This window comes from Atheta coriaria, unplaced genomic scaffold (genome assembly GCF_025399875.1).
Source record: "Atheta coriaria isolate IRGN ID8LTWV9N9 unplaced genomic scaffold, Caltech_Dcor_3.1 hic_scaffold_3_pilon, whole genome shotgun sequence".
Lineage (NCBI taxonomy): Eukaryota > Metazoa > Arthropoda > Insecta > Coleoptera > Staphylinidae > Dalotia > Dalotia coriaria.
The window spans coordinates 9642501-9655941 of NW_027045445.1; the positions used below are offsets into that span (position 1 = coordinate 9642501).

Sequence of the window (13441 nt, forward strand, 5' to 3'; positions counted from 1 at the left end):
TAGTGTCTTCTAGGAAATGCCTTGGAAGGTAAGGGGTTGAATCTATCACAATTTGCCCTTCTGGACTTTTAGGTGCTCCACTAGCAAAGAAAATCAATATTAGTACACACTACAATAAAATATTACAATTACTCACGTGCAAAGAGCGGATTTACTTGCAGAAGTGCCCATTTCTCTCTACTGAATGTATTCACGTGCATGCGTGCTGTTTCATTTGGTTGTCGAGGAGAACTTATTCATTGATTATAAGTCCCATGTCACAATGTGAGTGTATGCGTTGATAAATTGATAGAACATCAAATTCGTTGACACATTTTTAAACAAAGCTGATATTCAATTAAAAAACGTTGTTTGATTAGACAGTTTTTGTACATTGGACCCGCACGACGTGTATAGAAGTACTGTGTAATCGGCGACGGTCGGTCGGTTACCCTTGCCAACTTCTCCCCCAGAACAGTGCGCGGAAGCGCGCGCGAAATTGTCAGGCCCCTTGCAGTTCACACAATGAAGCCAGTTGTAGTATGCGGACTACCTGGCCTTATCGAAATTCATACCTCACAAAATTGTAACATTGTAACACATAGTTACACTAGAAAATAAGCAACTTTCGCCTGCCATGTTTAAACTTAATTTATTCATGGATTATTGCGCAGGTAATAATGGTCTAGAAATTAGAAATTTTGTGCAAGATGATACCAGTCATTAAAAGCAAGCAAGTTAGACATGTTTATAAAATATTTTTTTTGTAAACACTAATTAAGCTCATATCAATTATATTTATTAATCTGTTTAGGTTTCTGGGCAGATTTTATCACTACCGATTTTAGAGCATTGTTTCATTGCGTATAAAAAATTTATCAAATATATCGATAATAAAATATTTATCTATAAATAATGAATATATAGGTTTAAATATTAAATCAAAAATGTTTAAGTTGATTGCCTTCCCAATAAATACCAGGATTCAAGAAGCACCGCCTGAAAGTTCTAATAATAAGTTCACCTGTCTGCATTTCGCCGGCACTGGTGCGCTCAACCTTCAAAGACTCGTATACAAGTTTGAGCATCTCCTCAACATCCGTGTTGTGAGCATGAGTCATAAAAACTTTGCAGATCAAGTAGATAAACCATGTACCTACGTACGTGTCACGATGCGAAGCGGTTCCTATAGTTAAATATCATTAAAACAAACACTGATATTGAATCATTTTACATTACCAACGCAAGTTGAATGAGCCAAAAGGAAGTCCGATCGAGTCGGCATGTAGTCAATTTCGACCTGGTTTGTAGTTGCGTTCTGATGTACGTGACTGTCAGTCTCTACTTTTCTACGGGTTCCGTAATCAGGAAATTTGCCTCTGGATCAACACAAACAAAAAACATGTTATTAATGTGATTGATACATTACTCTGCATTACTTTACCTGCAAGCTTGTACAAACATCATTTTCGGTTTGTTTTGCATGTAAACACATATGTCATTGTGGAAGAAGTGCTCGATGTCTCTTAAGTAGACTGGCACCGCATCACAGTCAAATATGTAATCTTTACCTTTATCATGGGTACCATGACTCATAAGAAACAACATGGCGACGTCGGCAGTCTTTAAATACGGATTAGTAACAAATTCTTGGACAGCTTTTTTAATGTTCTGCAACACAAAACTTATATGAATTAAATGAATAGGAGATATATAACTTTAATTTACCGCTTCCGTTGGTGGTTTTAAATGATTATCATGCACTTCAACTTTCAATCCCATTTGAGTGAATAAACTGGTCAAATTGTCAACATCAGTTAGTGATCCTTCTCTGTATTTCATGCCTGTGACTGTATCAATATTAATAATCTTCACCAAGCCTCTGTTTCTGGATGTAGTGTTATATAATAGCATTCCTTTCTGGCGTGCCTCATTTACATGGTTGAAGTTGTTAGATAGCTTAACAACAATGTCAAGCCTGTTTTCCTGTGCAGCCATATTAACCATATTGACTGGTTCTTCATAAAAGTTCTGGGGCTCAATAAATACTTTATTAGACCTCTGTTGAGCTCTTTGTTGAAGTGCTATATGGTTGTCATTACATGCACCTGGTTTCAAGCAATTCAATACTGTGTACTGTTCTGTTGCAGATAATGAATTTATAAAGGCATCATATGCAGTTGGACCCCGATTCATTAGGAATGTGAGCACTTCTCTGTTTTGTCTTTTCTTGTCTGTCATACCCTTATATATAACAGAAACATACATAAATATAGTCTACTGTGAGATATGAAGAGGTTAAAATGTACTTACATCTAATTCATCATGCTCATCTTGAGACATTGGAATCACATGTCTTAAGTGTGATAACAAAAGATCACACTTGCAAAGGTTCACTAAGAACTCAAAATTGTTGATAATTAAATCTTTGTGTTCCTTTTCCATGGCAGTCGATGTTTGTTTACGTATAACTTTTATGAGATCTTCGGACAAGAACTGATCTATGGCGATACTAATTTTCTTTGTTGGAAGACATTAGCACTTGCTAAAGTAATGTTTACAAAACTGAGTCACGCCTGATGGCGATCGTGTGGCGACCACTTCTCAACCGCAGGTGTAATATAGGCAACCTCACAAACACAAATTTGCGTATGTTCTGTATGTCCGAATACATTTGTACAGGATATGAACTTCAACACACACAGAACAACAGAACACACAGAAAGCAAAAGCTAAGACAGCTAAGACAGAACTAATTGTTTTACTTGATTATAAAATGCAATCCACAGCTGAAGTCATGATTAGAAGGACTACTTATTGCATAGTTGATAACGACAAGTCTGACAAAGTGGGTGATATATGATCAATTTATTCATAAGTATGATTGAAGTGTTTGATTAATTTTTATTCAGTTAATGTAATCCAATAATTTTAAATGAAGTAGTAAATATAACTGACAAACTTATCAAAGAAAGGTCGTATTGCATTGCAACAGATAAAAATCTCAAGTTAATACCATTAATGTTAACTGGAATTCCGCATTCTATATTATTATAATTACCTAGCTAATAGAGATATTAACTATAGCCAACTATAGACATTTTATCACAAGGATTTAAAATTCGCAATCAACAATCTCCTTACCAGGTTTAGAGCTCATGACGTCACTGGTAGAAGAATTTTCCCAAATTTGTGACTTTTTCACTTCTTTAGGGAATATCATTGTACCCTTGGCAGGACGGAAAGGAAAACAGAGGTTTGGTGATTTAAATATTATATTTCATAGTGCTAGAAACTACAATTTTACACAATAAATAAAAAAGACAAACAAGAAATACTATAAAAATTGTTCAGCAATGAAAACATATAAAAATAACTTTCAAGTAACAAAAATGTATCAAACTTATGATCGTCCACCACGTCCACCTGGCGCGCATTTTATCGTTACAAATGATCCTCCAAGAAGTAGAATGCTGGGATACAAGCGGCTAATTGTAAATATGTGAAAAATAGTATATTGCAGAAGTGCCAATCGCTTTTCTGTCTCGCACATCATCGTCGTGTGAATAATTTCGCCTCGTAACTTATTTAAAATTTAAGTAGATAAAAATTCTGCATTAAGTAACATATCATTTATCAATATTAATATTCATTTTAAAACTTTGAACTTATATACAGAGTGCATAGCAATCACAATTATTCAGCACACCTAAGCGATAATAATAAAAAATAGTCGTTAAGCCATTAACTTATAATCCATGTTTAAAACTTTATTTATGATAAAATAAAACTCGTACGATACGGGGGGGGGGCGCAGGCGCGCGCACCCTTTGCAATCTATCCTTGTAATCAGTACATGAACGCATTCTGCCCAGCTACCCACATTTCATCTGTCTCTACCTCTCTGCCTACCTACGACACACCCAATACTAGTAACGTAGTGTTTTGTGTTAAAAAGAGCATAGAGTATTACGTCATATATAAAAAAGTTGCGGATATTATAAGAGTAATATTGGCGTGTTGCATACGTTTATTGATCCGTCACAAACATTCAGTCCGCCGTGGCTTCCGCGAGTTGTGAATTGTCTAGTATCAAGTTGTTTACCGGCGAGAGGTCTTTCAGCAGGTGATCTGCCTCGTTGATAGACGACACTTCCTTCTCCTTCTCCTCGGACACTCCGTTTGGCACGATTTTTCTTTTTCTTCTTTCGATTTGTTCACTACGGAGCTGTTTGTGTTCTTCGCCAGTGGCTTTTGGTGATTGGCGCTTTGTTCAATGTACTTGATTTCGTCGCAGATGTCTAAGAGAAAGATAAAAACATTTTATTGCTATTCCAAGTAACATCAGTTGTATAATCTTGGATTATATCATCGTCCTTACCGATTTAGTAGCATCCGACTTGCGTGTAGCTGCCGTCCTCGTGGCAGCAGCTGTGCGACTTGCCGTCAGTTTATTAACGTTCTCTTTATTTTGCTTCTCGGCATCCGGCGCTCTTGTAGTGGTGGTGGTGGTTCTGGCGGAAAGTGGTACTCTAGGTTTGCTCACAGGAGCGGAAGCTGGTTTCGGTCTCGGTGCCGTTGTGGTGGTCGTTGTCTTCTGTGTGATGGTTCTGGTTGTAGTTGACGTAGCAGAACTGCTCAGAGGCTGTAAAAACAAATAAAAAAATTAATTGATTTGCAAAATCAACACGACAAATCTGCATACTCTGGATGTGGTTGTTTTTGATGTAGTGGTAATTCTTGCAGACGATAGTGAAGTCGGTTTCGGCCTGGGTGCAGCGGTTGTGGTGGTCGACGGTTTCGTGGCGGGTTTCAGCGTGGAGGTGGCAGACTTTGTGGTGGCCGCCGCCGGCTTTGCGGCTGTGGTCACGCCTGCCGGTTTCGGTGCGGTTGTGGTTCTGGCCGTCGAAGGCACCTGTGGTCTCTTGATTGGTGGAACTTTCGGCGCTGGGGCAGCCGCCTTGGCGTCGCCATTTGTTAATGGTTTCTTGTCGGCAGCGGGCCTTGATGCGGCTGCTAAAGGCACGCGCGGTTTAGCAGCCGGCGATTTGGCTGCTGTTGTGGTGCTGGTCACCGATCGCGTTGTGGTCGTCCTCGGCGGCACTGGTTTGGAAGCAGGCGCTGTCTTAGCGGGTGCCGGTCGGGCAGTCGTCGATTTCGTGGAAGCCAATGGTTTGGTCGTGGTTTTCGTCGCGGTCGTCGACTTCTTAATTGGTGCGGATGTGCCGGTTTTGGTTTTTGCCGCCGGTTTCTTCGTATCAGCAGCTTCGGCTATGACACCAGCGCCGACCGTCACTGTTGTCACCGCAGCCGCCGCAACAATGGCGGCCACCTCAGGTGCGGAAGCAGTTTCTTTTGGAAGCTCGCAGACCTCTTCCTTTTCTTGTACGACCTCTGGTGATGACTCGATTGTGATAACTTCTGTTTCACGAATGGGTGATTCCACAATTTCAATCGGGGATTCCAAATTTGTGATAAGTTCATGTTTGATTTCCTTGGCCTCTTCTACCGGGGAATCATCTTTGATCGATGAAGTAACATCGTCCACTGGTGACATCACATCCGCAACTTCAGATGGGACGATATCTTCTACTGGAGTAAGGATGTCTTCAGTCATCTTTAACACCGGCTCTACAATTTTGGGTGTTTCAGACTCCATTAGTTCTTCAACGTGTTTCTCAAAAGAGTCATTGACTGGATCTTGTTCAGAGACTGGTGATATCAATTGTGTTTCTACAACAGGCTCAACAATCGGGATGAATTCTGGTGTAAGAACTTCTTGAGTCAACACAGGTTCCGGATGAGGACGAATTTCTAGCTCTTCAGGTGCTGGAAGTCGGCAAATAGGTTCGGGTTCTGGCATTCTATCAACAGCATACGTATGAATGCCCTGGGGAGACATTGGTGGAAGTGATTCCTGGTCTGGCGTAAAGTCCAAAACCACTGGTTCTGGTGATTGGGCAATTTCCAAAGATGTTTCCGGAATGAATTCTTGCTGTTGATTGTCCGAAGATTCAGAAATTTCTTCGGCGGCTTCCTGATGATGTAATTCGGCTTCCCTAGACGCGTAGCAAACAACCGGTTCAGGATGCGCAACTGGTTCCATCAGATCAGCACCGAAGTGATCATCGACGCTAGGAGCAAAGTCCTCAACTTCGGGTTCTTCGGCGATAACATCAGCAACGGGCGATTTTGGCCCAACTTCCATCAATGGCTCCTGTGGCCGTTCAATGATTTCATCGTCAGTGTCAAACCTTCGCTCCACATCATCAAGCACATCTGGTTGTGTACTCTCATCGAGTTCCAAAAGAGGGCTGGAAGTATTCTCAACGACAGGCTCAACATGTGCCGGCTCTTCTGGTGACAAATCACAGAGGTTCTCAACAGGAGCCGGAGCAGCCGGTAATGGTGATGTGGGTAACTTACAAACACCAAAATCTTCATCTTCCTTGTGATCTAAATCGGTAGTTATTGGTTCCGCATTCTCAAGCGGATTATGCTCGGGCAACGAAGAGATAGAATCATCAAATGTCTTCGCGAGAGGTTCTTCTTGTTCCTTCTCATCGGTATACTTCTCTTCCTTGTCGACATCAAACGGCGTTTCACCATCATCCTTATCCTGATAGAAAGACATAGACATTGGATCCTTCTCCTTGTTTAGGCGATCGAGTAAATCCGCTTCCGATTCGTCAATCGCCGAATCATCGCCGTAGTTGGCTTTCGTAGACGAGCGCGATTGGTCCATGAATTTGTTTGGTGTCGAGAACGCGGCAGAGTTTGGCCCGAAGATGAATTGCTCAGCGGCGCCAACTGTCACCTTCGACGGAGAGCCGGTTGGCTGGAACTCAATCTCATCGATGTTCTTGCCATTCAGGAGATTTTCCAACATTTCCTGGGAAGATTGTTTGTGGCCCTACATAAGTAAATATTAAAAATTATTATAAATACAATAATAACGTTTTTCACGACATGCGTACATTTTCATGTCCATTGCTGTAGGCGCCACTAGGTCGATTATTCGCCTCTTCGACGAAGTCGTTTTCCTCGGGCACGTTGAAGTCGCAATTCGCGGCCACCCGGCGCGGCGACTGCGCCAGGATCGGTTCGTCTTTCAGCGCCGTCCAATCTGTGCCACGCTGCTCCATGCGCGTAGGTGACACCGGCACAAATTCCTCGGCGTTCGGATTCAGTTGTGACATGTTATCGATTTCTTCGCTTTCGTCAACTGTCGGAGCACTCTGCAAAACGGAATTATTAGTGCACCGGCGCATAAAACAAACACATACAAAAATAAAAAATAAATAAATAAAGCCATAGTCATCAACTTACTTCGGTTTGTGTTTCGACCGGTGGCTCGCTGTGTTCTTCGCTGGCTGGTGGTAGGTTTTCTTTGTCGTCCTCCCTAGCCGTTTTAATGTAGTTCCATTCGTCGTCCTCCGAGTCGCTATCTAAACCGGCATCGTGCACTGCAAACGAAATTAATCACCAATTAATCTTCGCGACGCGTGCCGCCACACCCTCAACATCATCCACCCTATCGCAACAAGTACATCTCGGCCGGCGCGCGTCAACGAACGCAAACTAAACCGGCGATAGAGACGACCCGAATGAATAAATAAAAAACCAGACAATATCTATGCAAATTAGAGAACAATTGCAATTACAACTTAATTAACAATTGTTCGTGTTGTAGGCTACGCTCGAATGCAATTAACGCGCGCGGCGTGTCGATTGCCATTAAATTCGCAATGTACAACCATCGCAAATTTAGCAAGTCGCGACAATTCAACGAAAATCTACACTTTTCGATTCTGTCTTCGATTAGGTGACCACACCTATAGTGTAATACACCTATGATCGAGTGATTTAAGAGATGCTAATTAACAATTAGCATCGGCGCGAGTAATTTTCCAAGTCTGCGAGGCGATGCAACAAACATAATTGACATGATGTAATTATCCATCACAATCGCTCGATTTAATTATTCATTTAAACTAGTTAGCCAGGCACATCTCGTCAATCGCAGGGTTTATCTCCACATGGGGGGCATGAAATATGCGGCGGTATTAATTCGCGCAAAGTGCGCTTGAACCATATTTCATGCGCGCCGATGTCTCGTCGTCCGCAGACGCTACGAGTGCATGTCGGATTCGCGTGGGTTATTTTCTTCCTGAAGAAGAAGTGTACCATGTACCAACACCAGCCAGCCGCAGCCAGGCAACGAGCAACCATGCATAAAACATTTAACTCATTAATTTCGTGTCGCCTGTGCCGCGCGCGGTGCTTCGTTCGCATAGGTCGTAGGCCGACGAGAATGCAGATCTCGCCTACAAATGCTTCAAACGACAAAAATGTGCGCGACATAATTCTTGCTGGCGGTCGAGAGACGCACACGCGCGATTAAATATCATCGAAATGCCGGCCGAGGCAGCAAGGATTATAAAACAAAAAAAAAACTAACGTCAATGATTCATACGCTGCTATTGGATTTCGCTTTTTAATGCTTCGGCTGTTCATAAAAAAAAAAAGAACGTTTGAATTAGTTAGCAGAGAGTAAGGTTGAATAAATAATTGCTATGACTCAGGCAGGTTGTAATTTGTTACGACACCACCGGCAAACGAAAGCAAGAGTTCATAAAAACGCGCTGTTTTTTGTTGCTAAAATGCGATTTTGATATGTAACCTTGAAGATTCCAAGACTCTTCAAATAATTCATGTAATTGACAGACACGGCCGCCATGACACCATGATAAACGTTATAAGTAAAAGAGTTATAATGAAATGCAATATGGGATAGGCAAGTCATAAATATATTGCTGTTATCAAGGGATATTCTTATCTCAACACAACCCCACCCATTTCGATTGTTTGTGCACACACAAGGTCAAACGCAATGAATTGTTAAGAACTTCTCACAATAATTTCCGACGCAAATCCATATATGAATCGAATTCGTTGTTCATTTGTTATTTTTTGTTATTCGACGCGCGCCATGTTTGCACCATGCTTCGGATTTCGGTGTCTGGGGTCTTGACCATGCACAGGTTATTCAAGAATTCGGCGCGCGAATTAAACCAATTCACGATTAGCGAGTGCATCAGGACACCTCGAGTCGCTTCTTATAAATAGATTCGCAAACATAACGCGCGCCGGCGATACATACACACAAAAGTACTTACACTACAGTAAGTACAGTCGCTTCTATCAGCGTATTAATAGTTGCGAGTAAATATAGGCGTACATTCGTGTGCAGCGGCAATATACCAGCACCTCACGTAGGGAAGCCGTACGAATGTGTAGCGTGTAACATGCAGGCAGGCAGCAAGTGCGTAGTAAGTGCACGGGGCCACTCTTCGGCGCACGTATAGATTACTCTACCTTCAAAGCGACGATGGATGGATCGAAATGCAATTCCGCTCGTACAAGAAGAGTTCACGGTTCACGTATGCACACACTGATTTATGTAGCTGCCCAAAACGCCGGGTCGCGGGTGCGTGTGTGTGTGTGTAGGTAGGTATAAAATCAGTCTTCTGTTTCTTGTAGCGCTTCGACAGGAAGGGCACACGAGGGGCACGAGATTCGTATACAAATAGTGTAGATAGTTATAAAAGTCGGCGTCGCGCCGATGCAAAACGTTGCTTGTAAATGTGTGTAAAAAAACGTCCGCTCCGAAATGGACGACGAGCAAGAAGTAAGCAGAGACGGACGTGAAACCGCACGCGTTCGGCGCAGTTGACGGGCGAACGTTTCGAGAACACCGGCACCGGCTGCAGACTGACTGGGAGCAAACGAGATGCACGCAAGCGACACACGACGGGGAAGGGTGGCAGCCGGCCGGCCGGCCGGCGAGCGCTCGGGTACCGGCGTGCGCATGCGCGCCGCAGCTGGAATCGCGCCCGGCCGCCGCGAACGCTACCCTGTTCTAATTTGTCACATGCGTCTGCTAAATCCGCTCACATTTGGCAAGCGCAACACTTAGATAACGCTAATAAATATTAAGCAACTCACAGTTGGGCGAAAACAAAAAACAAAATCAACCAGACACCAGACGTTTGTTTTTTGTTTTGTTTTCCTTTACGAAGGTAGTGGTAAGTTTCTAACAAAACCCCGCGGCCATCTTGAGTGAACAAAATCATTTCACGTCATCGCTTGCGAATATTATGCAACGCGCATCCGGAACATCGTCCGACTTCGCGGTGCATAGCTGATTAACCACACCTGGACGTGCAAAGCCACGCAAGATGCACTTTTTTCATCGCGGGTCCCAAATAAGGCGTCCGCGTAAATAAACCGGAAGCCCCCGCACAGCCGCCGTTTCAAACTGGAGCAAATGCGAGACGCTTATTTAATCCAAACAGCTTATGAATAATTTAAATTGTCGCTGAATGAATTCAGGATAGCCTACGCAAAGCGCGAATATAGTGTATTAGGCACGAGGTTATCGCATAAATGCAGAGAAAAAACCACACACAAACAAAATGGCTGAGCATGAAATGAACACAACGTGTCAACCTGCCTCAACACGAGAAGCTCGAGAATCCGATCGTCGAGAGCGGCGGCATCTTCACGTTCAAGGGGACATTTGCATCGGATATAAAACAACTATTTCGGGACGCGCATCCAGTCTCTCTCCGCCATCGGAGGGTTCATTAACATCACGCAACGTCAGACGCCTGCATCGCTTTCGATTTAGTCACCGCGCCGCCGATTCCCGAAATAAATGTCCCCGGGATGACCGTGCACTTTGAGCAACCACAGCGCGGTAAGTTTCAAGAGAGAGTTGACTTATTAAAACTACATGCATTCTGGAAAACTTACCATCATCTGCGGGTGGCGTGGGAGTTTCCTCCTTCCGCTCAACGCCCGCCAGTTCATCATGTTCATCATCTTCATCGTGCTCCAGATTGGAATCAGTACAGTTTTCAACGACGCTTTTCAATAGATTAGCGTCGATTTCCTTCGTAACCTTCTCCTCTAGTTCCTCGCTCATTCCTGCAATGAGTTTTACAGGCGACTGTACTTCATCAACAGCATCTACATCTGTTTCAGGACCCAGATCGTCCAGGTCTTCGTCAAAGTCGTTTTTGCCGTTAGATGGAGCAAAGAAACCTTCGTTAGAAGGCGCATGCGCGGCATTATGCGGCCGAAAACCGTCCAGATCCAAGAGGAATGCGTCTTTTTGATGCGTCGCTAAAATATCAGCACCGTTCGTGCTCGCGAACGGATTCGACGACGCGTTCGTGCTATCGAAGCCGGCCTCCATCCTCTCGTCGACGAGCCGAATCTCCCAACGCGGTTCCGCTGCAATCTTCGCCGGTTCCTTGAGGAACACCACAATCACCGATATGTTATCGGTGGAGCCCTTCTCCTTGGACTCCTGGACCAAGCGGCGTGCGATCGTATCCGCTACAATATCTAAAACAAATTTAAAGAAAAAATGAAATAAAATCATCAACTTGCATTCACATTGTTAAAGATAAAGAGTTTCGTTAAAGTTTGCGAAAGGTGTTGTACGCAGCGTCCCGTGCGGTTCGTCGACCTTATTCTTTATTATTACTACACGTACTGTCGACGTCTTCGACTTCGGCGAGCGTGCGCCGTCGGCCAGCAGGTGGCACAACCTTCTGCTTCTTCAGCGCGCTGCTAATGGCACGCGAGTGGCAGTGCGGCGGCGCTCTACTTGACTAATGAAAGCAACGCGGCGTTCATTACGCTACCTCCTTTCTTTCAACTCGTATTTATTTTTTTGCTTTGCAAGACTCAAATTAATTTAAAACACACATAACCACGCAAACTGACCATCAAGGCGCAGAAAGCACACACACCGGGGGCCCAACCCGCCTCACTTCTCACCTTCGTCACGCTCCACTTGAATGACGTGCGATATGATTCTCACAACAAGCAGCAGAGACACACAAAACCGCACGCGCAACACGATTGCAGGAATTTACACACAGCGAAAAAGAAAATGTTTCTATTACCAAACCGACGCAAAACCAAACTTTTGATCGCTTGCAGTGTTTGTACAAAGTCGTAACTCAAATAAATGAACATCGTCATCGGGTTCGCGGCCGTTCGCCACTCTTGCCATTTTGACTACTCGTACCACAACGTCGTGTAAGGCCAAGTGAGATGGATCTCGCGTCTCGGCGCATTGTTCCATCGTGCAATTAAGACGATTACTCTTCCCATGAATGCTATGGCAAGCATTTCACACGGGAACTAAACTTTTAAAGACTTGCCACACACACACAAATTTAAACGAAAAATTTAAATTACAAAATATCTTAATTAACCATTTGAACATTTCCAACCCCCAAAATAATTTACTTCATCATAGCAATTATAATCAAAACTACCCTCCATGAAATTACACAGCGGAATGCAGAATCGATGGTCGGATGCTGATTTCGACTAATCTAATTACCCCAAACGAGTAAAACAATGCGCGCGTAATGAGAATCGCCCGCCGGCGGCGAGAAACAAGCAAGCGCTGACGATGCGCAATTTTCCGGACGGCGCGTAATCGCGATAACGATTACGTCGACGCGGGGCGCGTTCGATCAATTCCCCGACGCGGCGTGCTTTCTAACATATTGGAAAGGAAATTGGAAATTCCACGCCTTCAATGATGCCTGCCCAGCGGTGATAGTAATCGGGATAGGTCAAAACACCGGACGTACAGCGACTAATTTTGATATACGGATACAAAAATTACGCAAGAAATTCGCCGAAAAAAGTCGTCTTTTTGCATTTTAAGTGTTATTTTATGTAGAAAGTTACAGAAACATGTAATTTTCAGGAAATTAGCAACAAACTCAGACGTACTCGTAGAAAGTTGTGTAAAGAGTGAAATGACGCCGCCACCTGCGTAGTGGTTACAAGCAGTAGAGGTACATTTATAATTGCAAATTGCACAATTGCACTACTTGAGCTGGATTTTCCTTTTTCGTGCAATGATGTTAATCCAGTCCTAATCAGAGTTGACACCACATGTGACCAGACGTGTCAAGAATTTTAAGTGACAAGTGTTCGCAGATTCTCGAACAAACATAAACTGTTTATGTTGAAGATGAGATCATTTTAACAAGCAAGGTTTATTTTGCTATAATTATCTAAATATGTAGTTTGATAACAAGGCGAACATTAACTAACTATGTGAATGGTGCGTAAAGGTTACCAACGGTTTTTCGCTATCACAAAAACACAAAATTCAAGTTAAGTATTCATAAATTCCGCGTGTTCGTTGGTTATTTTCGGAATCGTAACTGATCGTATAAACAAAAAAAAACCTACACGCACATGAAAATAAAAAAAATCTCTGTGCTTTGACTTTTCCAAATAAAATCACAAACGCCAGCCGAGTGAAACGAAAATGAGTCAAACATGTGAAAGGTCACATGCGAAAGCGCGCCAGCGAGCGTCAAGTGCATAAACTGCATAGTAAACATTTTTTTTTCTC

The 13441-nt window shown here is 43.2% G+C and overlaps 2 protein-coding genes and 1 long non-coding RNA gene across 5 annotated transcripts in view; 1 reads left to right on the forward strand and 2 right to left on the reverse strand.

Moving 5' to 3' along the window:
- LOC135803985 (uncharacterized) overlaps nucleotides 1-13441 on the forward strand; it is a 131322-nt gene that overhangs the window by 19551 nt on the left and 98330 nt on the right. The gene's annotated exons all lie outside the window — the stretch shown is intronic.
- Nucleotides 757-2683, reverse strand: LOC135789429 (caspase-3-like). Its single transcript, XM_065299263.1, has 5 exons — nucleotides 2293-2683; nucleotides 1708-2223; nucleotides 1424-1650; nucleotides 1219-1358; nucleotides 757-1165 (listed from the first exon to the last, which is right to left on the reverse strand). Exons 1-5 carry the CDS (start codon nucleotides 2422-2424, stop codon nucleotides 921-923), a joined length of 1260 nt encoding a protein of 419 aa, XP_065155335.1. The 5' UTR covers nucleotides 2425-2683; the 3' UTR covers nucleotides 757-920.
- Nucleotides 3237-13441, reverse strand: part of LOC135789526 (mediator of DNA damage checkpoint protein 1-like) — a 32545-nt gene continuing 22340 nt past the window's right edge. Inside the window, exons 7-12 of the mRNA XM_065299386.1 lie at nucleotides 10798-11394; nucleotides 7309-7445; nucleotides 6957-7217; nucleotides 4685-6892; nucleotides 4361-4624; nucleotides 3237-4280 (exon numbers count right to left, since the gene is read on the reverse strand). Of these exons, the coding sequence (XP_065155458.1) occupies nucleotides 4200-4280; nucleotides 4361-4624; nucleotides 4685-6892; nucleotides 6957-7217; nucleotides 7309-7445; nucleotides 10798-11394 (3548 nt within the window). The 3' untranslated portion in view covers nucleotides 3237-4199. The remainder of the gene's footprint in view (nucleotides 4281-4360; nucleotides 4625-4684; nucleotides 6893-6956; nucleotides 7218-7308; nucleotides 7446-10797; nucleotides 11395-13441) is intronic.

What these genes read in the sequence shown, in the direction of transcription:
- LOC135789429 (XM_065299263.1), bottom strand. Translation starts at nt 2,424, where the DNA reads ATGGAAAAGGAACACAAAGATTTAATTATCAACAATTTTGAGTTCTTA. An exon ending in ATGAGCATGATGAATTAGAT is followed by an intron (nt 2,224 to 2,292) that starts GTAAGTACATTT and finishes GTTATATATAAG; the next exon opens with GGTATGACAGACAAGAAAAG. An exon ending in GGCTCATTCAACTTGCGTTG is followed by an intron (nt 1,166 to 1,218) that starts GTAATGTAAAAT and finishes ATTTAACTATAG; the next exon opens with GAACCGCTTCGCATCGTGAC.